Below are 22,844 nucleotides of genomic sequence, written 5' to 3'. Positions count from 1 at the left end.
TACTTCCGGCCCCGCCAGTCTCGAGACCTCCGGGTCAGGGGTCAGGAGCGGAGCACCGTCTCTGGCCCGGGCCGGCGCGGGAGGGCTGTGTGATGGCCTCGGAGCGCCCGGAGCCGGAGGTGAGGGGCGGGCGGGCGCAGCGCTGGGCCTGGAGATCCGAGGGGGAGGGTCCGGCGGCCAGGCGTGGCCGTGGCCTCCTCCGGGTCTGGGGGCCGCCTGGCCCTACTGAAGGCCCAACAGTAGCATCTCCTCACCCCTACTTTCCTCGCGGGGGCTAGAGGAGGAACTCGTGGCTCAGTTTTGTTTGCCGAAATTTAATCCACGACTCTCAACTCTACGGCTCTTGGGTTCTTTGACCTCGTAATGGCATTCAGAAAATCTGTATTTTGATCTTCTGTTGCAGTTTCAGTGGACAGGTTTGCCGGTTGCTGCATCTTTCAAATATTATTGGAATGCCATAAACAGCATAAATTAATTAGGTTCTAGCGGAATCCCAGGGACAGAGGAGCCTAGTGGGTTGCTGTCTCTGGGGTCGCACAGAGTCGGGCACGACTGAAGCGACTTAGCAGCAGCAGCAGCAGCGCTCACGCTTTTGGAGAGCAGCTTAGATTTCATGAAAAAACGCTGGATTCAGAGTGAAACCTCGTTCTAGTATTGGCGCTGCCCTGTAGCTATCTGTGCAACTTTGGGCAAATCTTGACTTCCCTGATCCTGTTTTCTTCTTTGTAAAATACCTATCTTCTGGTCTGTTGTGAGGATCACACGTTTCAAATCGGAAAATGCAAATGAAGCATCCATTAAGTAGGAAGGACCGTGCAAGGAACTTTTGTATACATTGTGTGGTTCAGACTTGTGCAAGGAAGATGACAATAGCCATTTTCATTTACAGACAAACTAAAAATCAAGAGAAGTGAAGTACCTTACCCAAGTGCTACTCTGAGCTGGGGAGTAGCAGAGCTTTGGAATTAGAAGTGTAAAATGTCAGATTTGGAAAGAAAACATCACTAGGAGAGGTACCCAATGTTACAGGAGAACATGTGAGTGGATGGGAAAGGTGAGAGGTGTATAATCATGAAATGAGTCCTTACCTATTGAATGCTTACTGTGTGCCAGAGACCATCTTAGCGCTTTACCAGTGTCAAAGGTTACTCTCAACCCTACGAAGTAGACACTGTTATCCCCATTTTTTAGTTGAGGAAACTGAGGCACAGAGATTTTAAGAGTAACAAAGTTGCACAGCTAGTAAGTGGCAGAGCCAGGACTCCAAAACAGGTGGTCTCTTGTAGATCTTGTGTTCTTAGCCGTAATGTTTACAGTGCAAAAAGAAAGTGGCCACAGGATGGTAAGTCTCCAGTATTAGGATTTGATGTGATGAGACCCAAGATTAAATACAACTATAGGAAACTACCCTATTAAAAAGGATCAAATGTGCTCACAGGGCTGGTGGAGTAGCCTATGCATCAGAAATACCATTACTGAGGAATACTCAAGGGATTTGAAGCATGTTTTGTGGATTAAAATGAGAAGACATGGAGGGATGTTGTGAAATACAACAGACCTTTCATGCATATAGTCTAAAACAGCATTATCCAATGGAAACCCAATGCAGGCCGTATATGCCAGTTTTCTGGTAGCTGCTTAAAGAGGTTAAAAAAAATAGGTAAAATTAATTTATAATAATATATTTTCTTTAACCCCATATTTCCAAAATAGTGTCATTTCAACATGTGATGAATATTAAAAATTACAAGATATTTAATGTTCTTTTGTACCAAGTCTTTAAAATCCAGAGTGTATTTTACATTTAAGCATATGGCACTTGGTGCTAGCAGTATCGCAAGTGCTCAGTAGCCACAGACGGTAATGGCTACCGTACTGAGCAATGCAAACCTAAAATAACTTGAATCAACACACGTTCCTGGCAGTCTCACTCAGCCACAAGTCCATTTGTTAAATCCTTGATTTGCATTTCTGAAAATCTTACCCCAGAAAGTAAAGGGAATGAAGAGTTCTGCCCCTTGGCAGAAAAGTGACTGACAGAGGTTATTATAATCCCAAGAGAGAAAGATTGAGCCTAGTCAGATTTAAGACGTCATCATTCCTCAGATACTTAAATGATGTGTGCTGTTATGGACTTGGAATTGTGCTAAGTATCAGGGTGGATAGGAAGCAGTGTAAGACACTCCCTATTTTAATGGGGTGAACAAACATTGGATTATGATAATAAGTGCCTCAAAGGAAAAGTACAGAGCGAGTGAATGTTTAACAAGGGTTCTTAACCTAGTTGTTAAGTGAAGTGGGTGGATCCTACAGCCTTCTCAGAGGAATGACATTTAAGCATGGAGGAGTGGAGGGTGGCAGTGAGGAGAGGCGGAATACATTGCAGGCAAAGGGAAATTGACAGTCTGGAGGGAAGGAGGAGGAAAAGGCAATGGCAACCCACTCCAGTACTCTTGCCTGGAGAATCCCATGGACGGAGGAGCCTGGTAGGCTGCAGTCCATGGGGTTGCCAAGAGTCGGACACAACTGAGCGACTTCACTTTCACTTTTCACTTTCATGCATCACTGGAGAAGGAAATGGCAACCCACTCCAGTGTTCTTGCCTGGAGAATCCCAGGGACGGGGGAGCCTGGTGGGCTGCCGTCTGTGGGGTCGCACAGAGTCGGACACGACTGAAGCGACTTAGCAGCAGCAGCAGAGAAGGAGGAGCTGTGAGCCTTCAGAGAACTTAGAGGAAGCAGCTGCTCATGTGGGCTCTGTGACAGAATAGCTAACACAAGTGCTTCCTGAGTTACCATCTAATACTTGGGAAATCCCGGTGAAATCGGCACAGTTGTTATCCCTCTTTCACAGGTGAGGAAACTCAGGCACAGAGAGTTTAAGTAACTTCACCAAGGCCTTATTCTAATAAGCAGTGGAACCAGTGTGTGATCTTAGGTGCTCAGACCCAGGGGGAGGTGGGTGAGAGATAAGACTGGTGAAGAAGATCCAGGTTGAAGCCATGCTTGAGGTTCAGACTTTGGCATATGTACAGTGGTTCAAGGGCAGGTGAAAATTCTTGTGGAACTCTGTTAACAGAAAACAGCTCAGGGTTGGAAAAGGCTTCAAGAATAATTTGTACCTTAACCACCAAGGGACAGGGGCAACAAACAAAAAACAAATTAATGAGATGGACATGGTTTCCTTCATGCTAGCGTACATAGTGTGCAGCACATGCCTCATGTCTTATTCAGCTTGCTGTCAATGAATGTTCCAGAATGATAGGCTTTCTCTGTCATTGTCTTATTCTCCTGGTTAATTGCCACAGCATCCTTCTGAAATAGACATTCTTATTCACATATTACAGAAGAAACTGAGGCCTGGAAAAACTGACTTGTCCAAGCTCAGTTGGATACCAAGTAGTAGAGCGTATTTGAATCCAGGTCTCTGCCTTCAAAACCCTGCTTTCTTTTTGCCAGACAACTCCAATGTACTTCAAACTCAGGAGGATTCAGTGCTATGCTATGCTATGCTAAGTCACTTCAGTCGTGTCCGACTCTGTGTGACCCCATAGACAGCAGCCATCAGGCTCCCCGTCCCTGGGATTCTCCAGGCAAGAACACTGGAGTGGGTTGCCATTTCCTTCTCCAATGCATGAAAGTGAAAAGTGAAAGCGAAGTCGCTCAGTCCTGTCCGATTCTTAGCGATCCCATGGACTGCAGCCTACCAGGCTCCTCCATCCATGGGATTTTCCAGGCAAAAGTACTGGAGTGGGGTGCCATTGCCTTCTCCGCAGGAGGATTCAGTATCAGGGATTAAATCTCCACGTAAGTGTCAGTGCTGTGAGAACACAGCTAACTCAGGAATTCTCAACCAGTGCAGTGGAAGAGTGACTTGGGGGAGCTCATGAAGTGTAGACTCCTGAGCCTTCTCAACTCTTAATTCATGTGGTCTCAGGTGGTGCCCAGGTTTCTGCAGTTTAACAAGCACCTCAGGTGGTTCTGATGCCACTGGGTCCTTGGATCACACTTGGAAAAATACCACTCTAGCTGCCTGAATTAATTCTTGAATCTTTTGGTTTCGATAAATTGCATCTTGAAAGTGAAGAAAACTTAGAGCTGATGTTTGTGAAAATGTAGTTGTTGACTTTGAAGGATACATACAAGGGGGAATGTTGCAAGAAGGCTCCAGTTAGGAAATGTTCCTGGTTTCAAGAGTGTGGATTCTGTAAGAACCGATTAATGAACTAGACTTCAGTTTGGCCTTGAAGAGTTAGTCTGTCATTCAAAATAACCTTTGAAACAAGGTGGAGAAACGGAAGCTACACAGTACTCGAATTAAGCAGCTTACTAACAAATAGTCTGAAGAAAGTCTTCTAATGGGACAATGCTTGTCTGTACCCTCCATCTGCTGTATCCCCCTTTTCCTCCTCACTTAGTCAACTCTGTTCAACCTTCAGAGTCACTTTCTCTTAAGGCCCACCTCTGAGTCAGGTTACTTTGTTACATGCTCTCATAAAACCACATTCTTATCCTTAGGCACACCTAGTTTGTATTAATATAATAATTAGAGTGATTATCTAACTGGTTTTTTTTTTCATTATAGGGTAAATTCTGTGAGAGCAGAGAATGCCAATTTTTGCTTTCCATCGTATCCTTAGGACCTAGCCCCATGTTGGCACATAGCAGACTCTCCATAAATTTGTTAAGTGACAGATGGATGCATACTCAGCTTACCTTTGTCCTCTTTGGACTTGGATAAGGACTTGATGGCATCATGATTGAATCAGCAGGGAAATTTAGCTGTAAAGAGATTTACTAGAAGACAAAACAGCAGCCTAAGCTTCACAATAGAATAATAGGCTGGGTTTATCCAATGTAATAGGACAAATTGAATAATTGTGTGTGTCCAAAAAAAGCCAGCTGCATTAGGACAGAATAGGGGATGTGTCTAAGCAGCAGAAGCAAGAAAGTCATAGAGATTTCTTGGGTCAACAGCATGGTAAAGCTTTCCCCAAAGTAAATAGAATGTGGGATACTCTGAATCTGTGCCTTCACCTGGGTCTTATACTCCATTTTGGCGTCCACATTTTAAGTTGAAAAGTAGACCAGCCAGAGTTCGTTCATGGGCTTGTGATCTAAGATATAAAATAGGAAACTCAAACCATGCTGTTAGAGATGCACTTAAGGAACCTGGAGATGATTATTGTGGAGCAGCAAAGACTCAGAACCATCATCAGATATCTGATAGATTCTCCTTTGGCAGAGGGTCAGATTTTCCCTCTATGGCCTCAGGAGGTAAAACCCAAAGTGATTTATGTATTTTCAAGAGAGCAGATTTCCAGAGCAGGTCAATGTAATATCAAGAAGACAGATTCTGGCTCAGTGTGAAGAAATTTCTAATTCTGCCAACCAAGTGAGGGTGAGCACAAAAAGCTGAAGTGAGTGGCTGTGCAGGACTTCCTCTAGACTCAAAGCAGCAGCACCTTGTTACCATTAACACATGCATTTATGTGGCACTTTTAACTTTACAATGTGCTTTCACCCATCGTTGGGATAGGTGATGATATTTTATAGAGGAGGAAACTAAGGGTCAAGGCCAGAGTCTCAGCTGTCAATACTGTCATTGCATCTAAAACAAATCTATTAAGAGTCTACACCAGAACCACCCCCCGCCCCCATTCCAGAATTGTACAGAAGAACATAATATCAATAAAGAACATACTAGTAGGGGGAAAAAAAAACTTGGTAAAAACAACTTTCATGGAGGCAAAGGAAAAATCCAAACAGTAGTTTTTCGACAAAGCAGATGAGGAAGGATAGGAGTTCTTAAATAGCAAAAGCCAGATGTTGATAAAGGTGAAAAATTTGGAATCACTGGTAAGATACTAAGAACATAGCTTAAAACAGAGAAGAGAGTGAATATAACTTGTCGGAGGTATTTCTCTCATTCATACATTCATTCAACAAATATTCCATCCCTTAGTGTCTTGGCACTGTGCTGGTTGCCAGAGAGACAGCAAAGAACAATACAATGTAGACAGCCCCACCTCCCCGCGGTCTCTACACTTGTTGGGGAAATCAACATTTAAAAGTATTTTTTACAAATTTTTCAGTATTAACTCTGGTGGGTGCTATGAAGAAATCCAGGCCACTTTGCGAATGCCTAACAAGATACCAAACAGTACAGGGAATCATGGAAAGAAAGGTTCGTTTATTAAGCCCAGAGTGGCCAAGATTTTAGTCCTAGAAGATGAAGTGACCAGGTGTCCCCAACTCTCCTTATGGTGCTGACACATAGACCTGTGCTCTCCCTTCTTTAACCCTGGCCCAGTATGGGCCACAAAACCCTTTCCTGGCTATTTCCTTGCACAGCTGAAACAAACTGGCATTTTAAAAAAAATATATCTTTACTCACCACCAAAGAAGAACAAAAGGAAAATAGCATGGAGACTAATGTTATGATGACCTCACCTTGAGAAGAGTTGTACTGCCTATGATTGGTTTTAAATGTTGCATTTGCTTTGCTTAGAACATAGAGTGAATTCACTTATTCAGCAAAATTGTATAGCGCATCCTATTGCCAGGCCGTGCACCAGACTCCGGGGATAGAGTGATAAACAGAAAGGGCTGCTGAACTGGGATATCCTTCTTATTCTGATAATTCTGAACCCAACCCAGCCTTTTTCAAGATAAGAACCGTGGCACAGTCAACATGTATACAAGAGAGGTCACTAAGGCCACACAGCCAATCCAGAGGGAGAGGTTGCCTAGTTTGTAAAAGTAACTCATTCTGAGACCAGGGATCAGAGAAAGAGGGCATGTAATTGCCGCTATTTCCTTTCAAGCCAATTAGACCCCGTTTGCCTTTTTAAGAGTTTGGCAATAAGAGCATTCGATTTGATGGGACCTTCTGAGGGGAATGATGGTTAGAAATGATAGGAAATAACTATACCTGATTTCTCTAGCTACCAGAAATCATCCTGCAACCTACTGGTTTTTGTGGTGTTACCTTAAGCATCCTTGACACCTTTTTTTTTTTTTTGGTTACTTTGGACTTCCCTGGTGACTCAGATGATAAAAGAGTCTGCCCACAGTGTGGGAGACCTGAGTTTGACTCTTAGATTGGGAAGGTCTCCTGTAGAAGGAAATGGCAACCCACTGCAATACTCTTGCCTAGAGTATCCCATGGATGGAGGAGCCTGGCGGGCTACAGTCCATGGAGTCACAAAGAGTTGTAGACACTGAGCGACTTCACTTCTCTTCCCTACTTTGATTAATCATCAGTTCTTGTCCATCTTAATATAAAGATTCCTTAAAGTGCAACTGAGCTCACTTGTCTTAAAGGTTAGTTCAACTGACTTTTCCCAAGACCGTCAGTGAAAGGCAGTGGTGGTTTTACATTCTAGTACAGCTCCTTGTCTCAGCAGGGAACAGGCTCAAACACTCACAGAATGGCTACTTTGAGTAGCTGTGCTGTAGGCCATTGTCATCTCTCCTGGTTATTAGGAGAGCTTTCTAAATCCTGTGGTAGCCAGGGGGGGATTCTTTTAAATTCAGATACAATAATACTGCCCTGCTGAAAAAAGATTTAGGTAGCTTGACCTAATTCTTAGATAAAATCCAGACTCCTAGCCAGGGCCTACCTCAGGCCCATGCAGGATAACAGTATAACAGTGGTATTTCCCAAAGTGTGATTTTAGACAGTATAGAGACAACACAGAGTAATACTGAATCGCATCACATTGATGTTTAAATTGTCTTTTTGAATTATGTCACAGCATCCTTTATAAACCTCCATCATGTTCCTTCTTGTAACCATTTTAAAACTTTTCTGCTCCTAAGCCCCAGTTTGATCCATATGTTAAGCTCAGTAGATGGGCTTTCAGCTCATCAGGCATGGGCTTGACTTCTGACCCTGTGCCTACAAATTCTAGACCACTAGACCATTCAGGTATGACCTAAATCAAATCACTTACAATTATACAGTGGAGGTGACAAATAGATTCAAGGGATTAGATCTGATAGAGTGCCTGAGGAACTATGGATGGAAATTCATGACATTGTACAGAAGGCAATGATCAAGACCATCCCCAAGGAAAAGAAATGCAAAAAGGCAAAATGGTTGTCTGAAGAGGCCTTACAAATAGCTGAGAAAAGAAGAGAAGCTAAAGGCAAAGAACAGGAAAGATATACCCAATACCCACCTGAATGCAGAGTTCCAAAGAATAGCAAGGAGAGATAAGAAAGCCTTGCTCAGTGATCAATGCAAAGAAGTAGGGGAAAACAATAGAATGGGAAAGACTAGAGATCTCTTCAAGAAAATTAGATACCAAGGGAACATTTCATGCAAAGATGGGCACAGTAAAGGACAGAAATGGTGTGTACCTAACAGAAGCAGAAGATATTAAGAGAGGTGGCAAGAATACACAGAAGAACTGTACAAAAAAGATCTTCATGACCCAGATAATCACGATGGTGTGATCACTGACCTAGAGCCAGACATCCTGGAATGTGAAGTCAAGTGGGCCTTAGAAAGCATCACTATGAACAAAGCTAGTGGAGGTGATGGAATTCCAGCTGAGCTATTTCAAATCCTAGAAGATGATGCTGTGAAAGTGCTGCACTCAATATGCCAGCAAATTTGGAAAACTTAGCAACGGCCACAGGACTGGAAAAGATCGGTTTTCATTCCAATTCCAAAGAAAGGCAATGCCAAAGAATGTTCAAACTACTGCACAATTGCGCTCATCTCACATGCTAGCAAAGTAATGCTCAAAATTCTCCAAGCCAAGCTTCAATAGTATGTGAACCATGAACTTCCAGATGTTCAGGGTGGATTTAGGAAAGGCAGAGGAACCAGAGATCAAATTGCCAACATCCATTGGATCATTGAAAAAGCAAGAGAGTTGTAGAAAAACATCTGCTTTATTGACTATGCCAAAGCCTTTGACTGTGTGGATCACAACAAACTGTGGAAAATTCTGAAAGAGATGGGAATAGCAGACCACCTGACCTCCCTCCTGAGAAATCTGTATGCAGGTCAAGAAGCAACAGTTAGAACTGGGCATGGAACAGCAGACTGGTTTCAAATAGGGAAAGGAGTATGTCAAGGCTGTATGTTGTCACCCTGCTTATTTAACTTACATGCAGAGTACATAATGCAAAATGCTGGGCTGGGTAAAGCACAAGCTGGAATCAAGATTGCCAGGAGAAATGTCAATAACCTCAGATATGCAGATGACACCACCCTTATGGCAGAAAGCAAAGAAGATCTAAAGAGCCTCTTAATGAAAGTCAAAAAGCTAGCTTGAAGCTCAACATTCAAAAAACTAAGATCATGGCATCCGGTCCCATCACTTTATAGCAAATAGATGGGGAAACAATGGAAACAGTGAGAGACTACTTTTTTGGGGTTCCAAAATCACTGCAGATGGTGACCATAGCCATGAAATTAAAAGATGCTTGCTCCTTGGAAGAAAAGCTATGACCAACCTATACAGCATACTAAAAAGCAGAGACATTACTTTGCTGACAAAGGTCTGACAAAAGTCAAAGCTAGGGTTTTTCCAGTAGTCATATATGGATGTGAGAGTTGGACTATAAAGAAAGCTGAGCACCGAAGAATTGATGCTTTTGAACTGTGGTGCTGGAGAAGACTCTTGAAAGTCCCTTGGACTGCAAGGAGATCCAACCAGTCAACCCTAAAGAAAATTCTGAATATTCATTGGAAGGACTGATGCTGAAACTCCAATACTTTGGCCACCTGATGCGAAGAACTGACTCATTGGAAGAGACCCTGATGCTTGGAAAGATTGAAGGCAGGAGGAGAAGGGGACAACAGAGAATGAGATGGTTGGATGGCATCACTGACTTGATGGACGGGAGTTTGAGCAAGCTCCGGGAGTTGGTGATGGACAGGGAAGCCTGGCATGCTGCAGCCCATGGGGTCGCAAAGAGGTGGACACGACTGAACGACTGAACTGAACTACAAATTCTGCTAAGCCGCCTAACTTTTTTGGATCTCCACTTAACTTCTGTTAAATGTTTTGTGTGAAGACTGAATGTGGTTAACGTAGGTAAAGGGCCTAGTGTTGAGCCTGGTCATAATCTGTAATAGTTAACTTCTATTGTGTTCTAACTAAGTGCCACGCACTCTGCTGACGACTTCATATACATAGTTTTCCTTCATCCGCAGAACAGCGCAATTCAATTGGTATTAGGATTGGTGCTGGTTAATCTAATACCAGTACTATCTTCATTTTATAGATGAGGACACTAAGACTTATATAGGTTAAGTACCTTTTCCACAATCTCACTGCTAATAGGAGGCTGAATTGGGATTCAAACCCAGGCTGTCCGAATCTGAAGTTCTTATACTTAACCTCTCCAGTGTTCTATTGAATGTATTTTAGGTACTCAATAAAGATGTGTTTCTTCCCTCTTCCTACTCCTACTCTCATCCCTGCCATTTTCCAGTGTCCCTTTCTGTATCTCTTTCCCCAAACTTTAAACTTTTTATTTTGTATTGGGATATAGCTGATTAAAAATGTTGTGGTAATTCCAGGTGAACAGTGAAAGCACTCAGCCATATACTTGTACGTGTATCCGTTGCTTCTGTATCTCTTTATGCTTGCCTTCTGTCTTGGAGAGAAAGGTCTTTCTTCATCATTAGTCGTTGCATCTCTGCTCTCCAAACTCTTCTCCAGCATCAGATATCCATCATTATTGCTTTTCCAGGACTTTTTCCATCTCTTCTCCATGGGTATTTCCCCATTATTGGAGAAAAAAAAAATCTTCATTTCAGCATCCCATTTCTCAACAGGATATCACTGACTTCTGCTCACTTCCTCGTAGCCTGGCATTTCCCCCCTCACTAGGAACATGGGAAGAGAAATTTGCAGTTTGTCTAAGTAGGAGAGGAGAGTAAGCTTTTCATCTGAGGCAAGAGTAAGGGAGTAAAGGATGTTACTGATAAGGGTTAATCTTGAGGAAACATTGAAGAGTTCAGGCCAGCTGACCCTTATTTCTCTGCAAAACTGTAGGCAGGTTCATCTGCTGGGACCACGGGAGTAGGCAGATTGTAAAACCTGAGGGGACTAAGGAAGGGTTGCTGAGCAGGAAAAGGTGAGATGATTGGTGACGTTCTCTAGAAGTGGCACCACTGGCAAGGTGGGAAGCTTCTTTCCATCAGAGTGTACAGCCGGTGCAGTGTATGTGTGGATAAGGAAGAAAGTTAAATTCATCCTAAGTCAAGAGTTGGCTGGGCTTTTGTCGCGACAGGTGAGGACACAGGCAACGGAACAGATGGTCGTTAGGACACAGTTGAACTGACTGCCTGTGAGGCAACGGAAGGAAGGAACTGGAGCGTTGACAGCTGAGAAGGATGGGGAGGGAGACTGTGACCCACAGAAGTTGGGCTTTGAGGTCTTCAGTAGGCTTGCCATTCACCCAGTGAAGAGCTCTCACTCCCTGCTGTTGTCAAGACTTAGTAGGAGAAACTGCCGGGCATTATTGAGTGTCTGTTCTGTTTTAAGCGATTTGCTAAGCACAGGGACACAAAAATAGAGCAAGATGCAATCCCTGCCCTCAAAGAACTTAGAGTTTATAGGAGAAACTCACATATCCATTGAAGTGTACAAAGGTCACTTGATCTGCATAGATGTCTTTAGAGGAGAAATGGGAACCAAGAGATGAGAATTGAATCCTTGGGAAGCCCATTGCACTGAAGTGGGGGTAACCATTTCACCTCTGCTGCCTCGCCTCTCGGTAATGGATTCCGAGCTTTTTGGACAAGTTACTTGCACTGTGATCTATATGTACTGGCAACTAGTGGATTTTAAAAAAATACTTATTTGGCTGTGCCAGGTCTCAGTTGTGGCCACACGAATCTTTAGTTGCAGCATGTGAACCCTTAGTTGAGACACATGGGATCCAGTTCCCTGCGTGCATGCTGAGTCACTTCAGTCATGCCCAATTCTTTGTGACCCCATGAACCGTAGCCCACCAGGTTCCTCTGTCCATGGGATTCTCCCAGCAAGGATACTGGAGAGGGTTGCAATGTCCTCCTCCAGGGGATCTTCCTGACCCAGGGATCAAACCTGTGTCTCCTGCATTGCAGGCAGATTCTTTACCCATGGAGCCACCTGGCAAGCCCCTAGTTCCCTGACCAGGGATCAGACCCAGGCCGCCTGCTTGGGGAGCATGGAGTCTTAGCTGCTGTACCACCAGGGAAGTCCCTGGGACTAGTGAGTTTTTATAGATTTTTAAAATATCTCTTTATCTCTAGGTGGAAGAAGCTGGGCAGGTGTTCCTGTTGATGAAAAAGGATTATCGAATCTCCCGAAATGTTCGCCTGGCTTGGTTCCTCAATCACCTGCACCAGACTGTGCAGGCCACACCCCAAGAGACGCTGGTGAGGCCCAGAAGCATGCGCAACATGAGGGCTGACCCCGAGGATCTGGTTTTTTTTTAGGAGACTGCTGGAAACAGGAGGGGAGACTAACTCTTGAGGGGTCCAATTCGAGGAGGGGCAAGTGACCTTGCCCACAAAATTTCACAGGGGAAATTTTGTCTAGTCATTTTTCCAGCTTGGAGAAGTACTTGGTTGGGTTGTGGGAGGTAGAGCCAGTGGTGTGTCATTTTGGGTCTGGAAGTCAGGTCCTGGAGAGAAAGGGGCGACTTCCCTGACTCTTCCCTCTTCTCTCCATCATCAGCTTCAGTCTGAGCAGGAGCTGGAAGTCCTCAGTGTCCTGCCTCCTGGGTGGCAGCCAGATGAGCCGGTGGTGCCCAGGCCCTTCCTCCTTGTACCATCCACCCGGGTCACCTTCCTGGCCTGGCAGTATCGGTTTGTCATTGAGCTGGACCTCAGCCCATCTACCGGCATTGTGGTAAGGGGTTGGTTGAGGGGAGGCAGTGGGAAGAAAGGATTGGGTAGGAAGTGAGAAGTAAGAAGAGGTAGCCTGAGATAAGTGAAGAATGATCCCACAGTGGTACCACGGTGAAAAGGAGACAGGTGTGTGAAGGAATGGTGGGTGTTTGAAGACAGAGCCCGTCCCATCTGTGCACTGTGTTGGGGGGTATGATCAACCTTAAGAATCTCAACCCCAGAAGCTGCTTATATCTGCCTTCTGCTCGGGGCTGTGTTTGGTTACCCTTGAGAGACCTTTCTTTGCATTGCCCTCAGGATGATTCCACAGGGGAGATCTTGTTTGATGAAGTTTTCCATGCCCTCTCCCGCTGCCTAGGCGGGCTGCTCCGGCCCTTCCGAGTGCCTGGATCTTGTATCGACTTCCAGCCTGAGATCTACGTCACTATCCAGGCCTACTCCTCCATCATTGGCCTGCAGTCCCATCAGGTATTGCATCCTCTCTCCATGTCTGTATCCTCAGACCTCATTTTGGGTAGTCCACTGACCAAGTCCTTATCCTGTCTCTACTCTCCATGCCCAAAGTCCCCAGCCCTCCTCAAACCTATTCCTAGTCATCTCTGCAAGTCTCTCTCCTCTTTAAAAGTGTCTGTTGCTCTGGCCTTAAAGGGCCTTCCCATAAGCATCAGGTGCGTTGGCACTGACTGGACAAATGCCTCTCTCGTGGCTCCTGTCAGTCTCTGGTTCTGCTCCTGGACGTCTCTTCTCTCCCCTGCCCCTTTTAGTTCCATCGGAAGACTTGATACTGTCCTAACTCCTTGCACTGCCTCTAGGAGATGGTCTTTTGGCACAGTTTTGTGGTTTTGAAATATAACAAAGACCCAGAAACATAATTTATTCCAAGGAGAGAGGAGGGTCATTTTTCTTCTGAGCCCTGCGAGCTGTCGGGTGTTAATGCTGACCATACAGATAATTACAGGCTTATCCGACACCCAGACAGGCTATCAGAAGGCACTCCTTTTGGAGAATGGCCAAGTCTGTTACTGGAATATCTGTTTTGGGCTTAGATAAGTATTGGCCCAGTTTCCCCTCATCTGCTTGTAACCACCCTTAACTCATTGGTAGGGGCTTACCCTGAAACTGTTCCTGATGGCTGCATTGTCAGCTTAGCTATCAAACTGGCTTTGAGAGAGGAGGATGCAAGAAACAGCATCTGAGGAGCTGAAATATGCATATGGCATTGGGTACATGCCTGGGTCCCAGCCCTCTACCCAGGATTCAAGTATTCTCCTAGTGCTGGTGTTAGGACTGTTGGTGGTGGACTACATCCCCAGGCAGAGATCAGGCTTTGCAGGTACTCATGGTCAAGGTGAGAAAAGTTTAGATGTTAGGTAATCACTCAACACTTGGTTCACCTTGATAAACACTTAGTGAAGCCCAATCGATGCCAGGCCTGGGCTAGGTCCCGGATGAATCAGACCCTGTTCCTGTCCTACTGGGAGGGGTTGAGAGCTTAGTGGGGTAGACAGATATTGAAAGAGATCATTTCAGTTGAAAGTGATAAGGGCACTGATAAGTTATGACTCAGGTGCTGTGGGAGCACCCAGCCAGCCTGGAGTAGCAGCAGGAGAGACTTTTGGACCAAGACATTTGAACTGAGTCTTGAAGGATGAATTGATGTTAATTATTGAAAACAGAGGAAATGGGCTTTCCAGGCAGAGGGGCCAGCAGAAGCAAAGACATAGAGCTGTGAAACTGTGCTGTCAGTCACTGGGGTTCTAGGGAGCCACATGTTACTCAGCTGGCCACAATGAAGATTGAGTGATGGGAGGGTTAGGAGGGTGGTAAAGGGGAGACTAGAGAGAGAAGCGGGGGCAGAATTAGGAAACGCCTTGGATGTCATGGCTAAGAACTTGCACTTTATTCTACAGGGGAGTTTGGTGGTAAAGAGCATCTGTATCTGCAGATGCCTCATGTGCTTCCTGGCTGTACCCCTTCCCAGCTATGTGTTCTTATGCAAGTTACTTAACCTCTCTGTGCATCTGGGTCTTTTCTCCAAAATGGGGATGTCACCAATATTGCATGGTTACTGAATTAATACATATCAAGCATTTGTTAATAAAACAATGCCTGTCACACAGAAAACGTGCAAATGTTAGCTACTGAAATTATTAGTCACAGGTAGTAGAGAACTCTTGGAGGTTTGGAATGTCAGTGACAGGATCAGATGTGTACATTAGGAAGATGACACTTGTTTGTGGCCAATGAGAAGAATTGCGGGCAAATTCTGGACTAGGGAGAACAGGCGGAAGATTATTGCAGCATGGCAGAGGAGGTGAGTTCTGAACAAGGACAACCACTGTGGAGAAGATGAGGACTGAGAGCTTAGGTAAGCCTCCAGGGCCACTTGTTACTAAGTCAGCTAAGAAGTGAGGCAACTTCCTCAAGATGCATCCTGCTGTTTTTCAAAACAAAAAGTTGTCACGTTTATACTATATGCCCTTTGAAGGAGATTTGGAAAATATAGAAAATATTTTTTTTTAAAACCTACAGAACTTGCTTGTAATAAACCTCTCAGAAATAGCTATTTTTGACATGTTATGGAATGTCTTTCTTCTCTTTGAGTATGCGTTTATTTCCCTCATCACCTCTACTCAGTCCAGAGATAGAAGAAATATCAGGCTTATTCCAAACACCCAGTGGTACCCCTGCTTTTTTAACATATGATATGGGCATTTTTTCCACATCACTAAATATTTTTTGAAAGTGCAGTTTTAAATGACTGCCTCTCTTAATATTTTATCGTGTTTTTGTCATTATATATTTAGCCAGACTTTTGTTGTTGGATCCTTAGGTTGACTCAGTTTTCACTCTTCTGAACAATACAGCTCTGAACATTTTGCTCATCTTTTCACAGCCCCAGTTCCCAGTCTTCCTCTCCTCAGTCAGGCCTTTAGTCGTCCTAAGTCCCGCTCTGCCCTCTTCTGGCTGTCCCCACGCACTGGCCCAGTTCTGAATGGAGAGTGAAGCAGTAGCTGTTGGGTGGGAGGGCAGGGGTTGGGGAGAAGTGGGCAGATTGGAGGAGTCTGATGAGAACAGGGAGAGAGGAGAGATCCCAAGGCCACCACAGGGGCTGCCAGGTCTGTATCAAATTTTTAGGATGGGAGAACTTACTCACGTTGAAAGTAGAAGGAAGGAAACCCCATGGAGAGAGAACCAAGATGTTAGACAAAAGATCCAAGATTAGATGGAGATATTAGCTTTGGGGAGAAAAAAGAGGAAGAGGAATCTTCTTCGGAGCCTGAAAGGAAGAACAAGAACACAGGTAGATCCAAATGCCTGGCAAATGCTGAGGGCGTTTTCGGTGGGTCAGAGAGTAGTCACCCTGAAGGTTAGGGTGAGTGGGGAGTTCCTGTTGACTGGTTTCCTTTCTCTGTGAAAATGGTGGGTGGGAGTTATCTGCTAAGGGTAAAGAGAAGGAAGGAACACTCATTGGGGGAATAAGATTCTAAGCTTAAGAAATAGAAAAGATCCAGAGCAGCTTGGTGTGCAATGCTTGGAAATCAACAAGAATAAGAAAGTATGAGTCAAATTCCTGGCCAGATAGGGCAGCTTGTAGACGATGTCCTGGAGGCCAAGATGGAGGAAACTGGAAGACGTTAGTGGCGCCCACATGCGCGAGCTTGGGGCAGCCCAGTATGGCAAATAAATAGGGAGGCCAGAGGGGTACTGCCCGGCGTCCCCCTGCCCTTCATGTCTCGCTCTTGCCCTTGTGCTTCTCAGGTGCTGGTCCAGGGCTGCCTTTTGGACCCTTCCCAGCAGGAGGTGTTCTTGCAGCAGGTGTATGCGCAGCTCTGTCTCTTTGAGGATAAGGTGGCCACCATGCTACAGCAGCAGTATGACCCCCAGAACCAGGTATGTGGGAGAGAAAGCACGTAGAGGCCACTTAGAAGGAAGAGCTGTTAAGGAACAGAGGAAGGACAAGCCAAATGTCATAGAGGGAAGAGACAGCAGGAAAAAAGGGCTAAAAGCCAGGGGCAGAGGGCGCCAAGGAAAGAAGTGCCAGTGAGTGCACACAGCAGTTCCCTGTTGGAAGAGGGCTTATTAGACTCCCCAAGACACACACTGCTGCTGGGAGAAAATGTGGAGGCTGTTTGCTTGTGTTTTTTCAGTCTTGAATCTTCTCCCCCAGTGGATCTGAGAAGGTGATCATGGGTGACTTTGATTTCCACTATTTTGTATAATCTGGGATAAAGCTGCTTGGGTTCACCACAGTGCACTCTCTTGTTCTTTTAGATATCTGAGAAGTAGCCAGGCAGATGGCAGGTCTGTGTGTCTGAAGACTTAATCTGATTGATGTATTAATATATATCGTAATGGCAATGGAAGAATACGTAAAGGGGGCCTTACTGGCAAAAGGTGGGGAAGGCCTGCTCCAGGCCAGTGAGGTGCTTCACCTGGTGCTGGACGCCCTGCTCATCTGAGGATCAGCCTCCAAGCACACAGCCGGGGAAGGAGCACAGTCAGGACTTGGCCACACAGTGGGGGAACTGGAGGGCTCATGGGATTAGGCCTGTCTGGCCTGGGCAATGCTAGACTATCAATTCTGGCTTTGCTGTGGATGGGGTGGCAGCGCCATCTGTCCCATTCAGTCTTTTCTGTAACTTGGGCCAGACCGAGGACCAGTCCCCAGACTCAGGGGAGCCCTCAGGCCGGAAAGTGGGCGTTTCCATGGTGACAGCTGATCTTGGACTGGTCAGTATGATTCGTCAGGGCATCCTGGCACTGCAGCTGCTGCCCTCCAACTCCAGTGCAGGTCAGTAGGAGGAATGTTGGTGAGATTGGGGAAAGGGGGATACAGGAAGGGTGGGTGGTATTATCAGCAAAGATAGAAGTTCCAAAGGATTGGTGGGCCGCAGGGAAGTGCGTCTGTTTCCTTGTTTGTGAAAGGTAAGTGTTCAGTAGTGTGTATCTCGAGTACCCCCGGCTCTGACAACCAGCAGGGACCCTGGTGGGAAGGAACAGAGCTCCAAGATCACCTCTTGGGAGGAGTTTGGGACCCAGCCCTCAAGAGGTTGGAGCAGGAGGGAAGGGGAGAAGGAAAGGTATTGGAGGATTATAAAACACAGTGGTTGGTGGACACTGAGGTCCTGTCCCTTCGGCGCCTCCCTGTGACTCTGATCTGGAGGGACCCCAGGTCTGAGTCTGATGCTTCCTGCTCCAGGTATCATTGTGATCACGGATGGAGTGACCAGCGTCCCCGATGTTGCTGTCTGTGAGACGCTGCTGAACCAGCTTCGCAGTGGCACTGTGGCCTGTTCTTTTGTGCAGGTAAGGACTTTCTGGGAAGGAGGAGAGGAAAGTATCACACCTTACCAGGTGGAATGTGGCTGGTTACTTTCTTGTAGGCAGTGGTTTCCCAGGTAAAGCCAATAGCATAGTTCTGGAGGGATGGTGGGGATGGGGAGGGAGCATCATGTCTAGAACAGGATAGTAAATTGGTGGGAGAGGATTCTCATCTTTGTTCTTTCCTTAGGATGTGAGAGACAGCATGTTATAGTAAGAAGAATCCAGAATTTGCTGTCTGGCAGTCAGTTCCAGTCCCACCTCCCTCATTAGATTAGTTATTCCTGTTTCAGTTGCAAGGGTCAGAAAACCCAGCTCAAACTAGCTTAAGCAGAGGAGGGAGTGCATATATTCAGGGACCTGCAGCCAGTTTGGATTGACAGGCTATAGGATAGAAGGCAGAGAGCTGTGGAAAGTGAGGCTAGAGGGTAGGCATAGGCCAGAGCATGGAAAGGTGCTTCTGCTGTGTTAGAGGAGTTCCAGCATAATTGTGTGGGTGATGCTGATAGAGGGAACGAAAGTCACTTACTGGGTTTATGTTTTATAAATGTCACTCATTGCTGGGGGAGGGACAAGAGTGGAGGCGAGGAGGCTGTTAATTGCAGTGGTCAGGTGAGAGGATCAGGACTTAAACTAGGGGAATTCAGGGTAAGAGAGAATGGGGGTTAGCATTAAGGAAATGAAGGGGCGGCATCAACATGACTTATGATTAGCGAGGTGGGAGGGGTGAACAAGAAAGAGGGGCTAAGGGTGTCTCCAGGTTTCTGACTTCACTGATGACTGGGAGCCAGCAGAGTCAACAGAGCAGCAGCTGGGGTAGAGTGCGGACAGTACGATGAGGCCAGGCGTGTGCACATTGTTCCAGGGGGCTCTGTGTCACCTTTGGAGTCAGGCATGCCTGGCCGGAATCCTGGCTCCACTTACTGGCTGTGTGATGTGGACACATCATTTCACTTCTTGGGTGGATTCATTTGTAAACGGAGATTGTAACAGTACCTTCCTCAGTGGGTGAGGTGATGCATTTGAAGGGTTTAGCATAGTGCAGAATTGCATAGTGAATGACTGCTATTCGTAGCCGTTAGCAGTCGGACATGTAGCTCAGACACTCAGGAGTCCACACTAACTGAGAGGGAGTTAGGATTTGGGCAGCCTACACACGGCATTTGAGAATAGATAAGCGTCCCCAAAGAACCTGGGGGCTACTGGGGTTTAAAGACCGTTCATAGAGAGGGGGCCCAGCAAAGAATGAAGAGGAAATAATCAGACAAAAACCAGAAGGCTCTGGTGTCAAGAATTTCAGGGTTTGGGGGGAAAAAGGAGTACTTCACAGCATGAGAGGCAATAGAGAGATCTTGTACAATGAGGAATGAAAAGTGCCCTTTGGGTTTGGCAATTAGGAGGTTATGGAAATTTTTTTCGAGGCTGCTACAGTCAAGAGGCGGTGAGAGAAATGATTGCAGTGTGTGGAAGAGTGGATAGAAGGGAAGGATGTAGAGACAAGTGACATGTGGAATCTGGTTGTTCAGAACAAGGGAGGAGCAAGCGTGCTCAAGAGAGAGAACGGCAGCCTGAGGGGAGGATAGTGTGGAAAGAGAGGGCTGTTCTGATTTGTGTTTTAAGCTAGAGACTTCATGTTTCCAAAGGGTCATGGTGGAGCAGAGTTTGAAAATAAAGGAAAGGAAGCTGAAGTTCCTAAATTAACAGGAGGGCGGTGGCTCAAAAAATAAATTGAGGGATTCTTGAAGCAGAAGGGTGTCCTTGCTTCTCTGAGACTAGGATAGAAGTGAAGACATGTGCTGTGAGAGAGGGAGGCAGAGCTGAGGAGGAGGAATGACGCTGAAGACCAGCCTGAAGGACCAGCTGCATTGGGTGTCATACGTTTTGGTGTGGCGCCACCCTACACAACTGTGCAGTTTTTCTTCCATTTGGGATCCAACCAGTCCATCCTAAAGCAGACCATCCCGGGTGTTCATTGGAAGGACTGATGCCGAGGCTGAAACTCCAATACTTTGGCCACCTCATGCGAAGAGTTGACTCATTGGAAAAGACCCTGATGCTGGGAGGGATTGGGGGCAGGAGAAGAAGGGGACGACAGAGGACGAGATGGCTGGATGGCATCACCAACTTGATGAACATGAGTTTGGGTGAACTCTGGGAGTTGGTGATGGACAGGGAGGCCTGGCGTGCTGCGATTCATGGTGTTGCAAAGAGTCGGACACGACTGAGAGACTGAACTGAACTGAAGATCTCATTTGGGATCTGGGTATAGAGCTTGTGATCTTAGTTGGGGTTTCCAGGTGGAAGCAGAAAAATGGTGAGGAGGGCCTGGGAGTTGGGAATGTTGCATAAGAAGTTGTTTGAACATGTGGTCCAGGCTAGGTTGTAAAAAGAGGCCCAGGAGGACGTGGATAGATTTGAAAAGAGCAAAGGTTCAAGGCCTGGGAGTCTTAATGGGATCAGAGAGCAGCAGGAGGAGGAGGATGAAAGGAACTTAAAAATGGGACAGAGTTATGTGTAATCAGGGATGTGGCAATTGAGTTCACAAAGAGGAAGTAGTTCCAGGTGAAGCCAGGGGCCAGTGTGTAGCTAGGGGGCAGGTGAGTGGAATAAAGTTCCTGGAGATGAGGGTTAAGGAGCTGAGTGGCCAGGAAATTGAATGAACCATCTGTAGGTGTCCCCATCTCTGATCCCTAAAGCCTGATGATCTGAGGTAGAGCTGATGGAATAATAATAATAATAGAAATAACTTGCACAGTAAATGTAATACAGTTGAATCATCCTGAAACCATCCCCCTCAACCCTGGTTCATGGGATAATCATCTTCCATGAAATTGGTCGCTGGTGCCAAAAAGGTTAGGGACTACTAAATTCTAGAGTATACCTCCAAAGGACCAAGTAGTAAACATTTTCAGCTTTGTGGGCCGTATGGTTGTCCCAGCTACTCAGCTGTGCTCTTGTAGCCTGAAAGCAGGCATGGACAGTAGGAAGATGAATGGGCGTGCTGTGTTCCAATAAAAGTTTATTTACAAAAATAGATGCTAGACTAGAGTTGACTGCAGGTTGTATGTGGTTTGCTAGTCTCTGATCTATAGGTTTAGTGCTCAAACTACGGTCCACAGACCAGCAGCCTTGGCATTGCCAGGGAGCTTGTTAGAAATGCAAAATCTCAGGCTCCCACCCCAGACCTCAGGTGCTTTGTGTGCACCCTGAAGTTTGAGAAGCACCCTGTCAGACACTGCAGTCTTAAGATGATGATAGGAATTTGGTGAGCCATTGGCCAAAATCTTAGTGAATGGGGTCAGGCTGGTATTTGATGTAGGGTGAGAGGGGTGTGGCCAGCTGGCGTTGGCTTCAGACAGAAGGGCTCAGGGAAGGAAAGCTGCCGCTGTGCGGGCCAGGGATGGGAGCTGCCACCCAGCCCAGTCTCTTCTTGCACCACCTTCTCCGTTGCCTCTCCTGGAGCTAGGTCTCTACTTGCTTACTTTCTTCAGGTGGGAGGAGTTTACTCTTATGACTGCAGTTTTGGCCACGTACCCAACGTGGAATTGATGAAGTTTATCGCCATGGCAACATTCGGCTCCTACCTGTCCACTTGTCCTGAGCCCGAACCAGGCAACCTGGGTCTGACTGTCTACCACCGGGCATTTCTCCTCTACTCCTTCCTGCGCAGCGGGGAAGCCCTGAACCCTGAATATTACTGCGGTGAGGGGCAGACTGGGGCAGGTGTGGGGACCGGGGGATCCTAGTGTGGACCCAGAGATGATACAGGGATCTGTCTAGGGCTCGAGTCCCCGGGCAGTGTAACTGGGCTGATGACTTCACCCTGTTCTCCTCCATCAGCTGACAGGTAACACTGTCCCCTGCCCCTCCCCTCGGCCCCTAGGCTCTCAGCACCGCCTGTTTAATGAGCACCTGGTCTCCGCAAGCAGCAACCCTGCCTTGGCCCTGCGCCGGAAAAAGCACACTGAGAAGGAGGTTCCCGCTGACTTGGTCAGCACCGTGTCTGTGCGGCTTCGAGAGGGCTACAGCGTCCGAGAGGTCACACTGGCCAAAGGTAAGGTCTAGGCCCTGCTGTATCCCACACATCTAAACAGAGCAGGAGACCCCCGTGTACCATGCATGGCAGACTCTGCCTGTCAGTTGAGCTGGGCTTCTCTTTGCATTTAGCTTCCCAGTTTCATCTCCTTCTGTTCCAGGTGAGTCAGCTGAGAGTGGTGTAGTGTCCTGGACTTAGCTTGTTTTCAGATTTTGCCTGCGAACTTCAGTTTGTGTCTGTTGGCGGGCTCTTGGCCTGCACTCTGTGGAACCAGGCTTGGAACCTTTGGCCAGGCTAGAGTTGCATGCTGTAGGTGGAGGTTGCGGACAGGACCCAGTCCCAGGCCCTCCTCCCCTCCTGCTTCCCCTGAAGGCGGGTCCCAGCTGGAGGTGAAGCTGGTGCTGCTGTGGAAACACAACATGCGCATTGAGTACGTGGCTACTGCACCCTGGCCCCTGGAGCCTGAGGGCCCTCGAGGCACCCGGGTGGAAGTGACAATGGAAGGCGGTTATGACATCCTGCATGACGTGTCCTGCGCGCTGAGACAACCCATTCGCTCGCTGTATCGGACCCACGTTATCCGGCGGTTCTGGAACACGCTGCAGAGGTAAGCAGG

The 22,844-nt window shown here is 46.6% G+C and overlaps 1 protein-coding gene across 2 annotated transcripts in view; it reads left to right on the top strand.

Moving 5' to 3' along the window:
* Positions 1 to 16: 16 nt before the first annotated feature.
* Positions 17 to 22,844, top strand: part of SZT2 (SZT2 subunit of KICSTOR complex) — a 53,393-nt gene continuing 30,565 nt past the window's right edge. The window contains exons 1-10 of one of the 2 annotated variants that reach the window (XM_002686517.7): positions 17 to 119; positions 12,268 to 12,393; positions 12,695 to 12,868; positions 13,165 to 13,335; positions 16,630 to 16,761; positions 17,521 to 17,662; positions 18,071 to 18,177; positions 21,684 to 21,894; positions 22,076 to 22,246; positions 22,601 to 22,835. In XM_002686517.7, coding sequence (XP_002686563.3) covers positions 93 to 119; positions 12,268 to 12,393; positions 12,695 to 12,868; positions 13,165 to 13,335; positions 16,630 to 16,761; positions 17,521 to 17,662; positions 18,071 to 18,177; positions 21,684 to 21,894; positions 22,076 to 22,246; positions 22,601 to 22,835 — 1,496 coding nt within the window. In that variant the 5' untranslated portion in view covers positions 17 to 92. Of the gene's footprint in view, positions 120 to 12,267; positions 12,394 to 12,694; positions 12,869 to 13,164; positions 13,336 to 13,711; positions 16,172 to 16,629; positions 16,762 to 17,520; positions 17,663 to 18,070; positions 18,178 to 21,683; positions 21,895 to 22,075; positions 22,247 to 22,600; positions 22,836 to 22,844 lie in introns of those variants that run through there. The other variant, XM_010803760.4, reaches the window with a different exon arrangement.

Source organism: Bos taurus, chromosome 3 (genome assembly GCF_002263795.3).
Source record: "Bos taurus isolate L1 Dominette 01449 registration number 42190680 breed Hereford chromosome 3, ARS-UCD2.0, whole genome shotgun sequence".
NCBI lineage: Eukaryota > Metazoa > Chordata > Mammalia > Artiodactyla > Bovidae > Bos > Bos taurus.
This window is presented reverse-complemented; position numbering and strand designations above follow the sequence as displayed.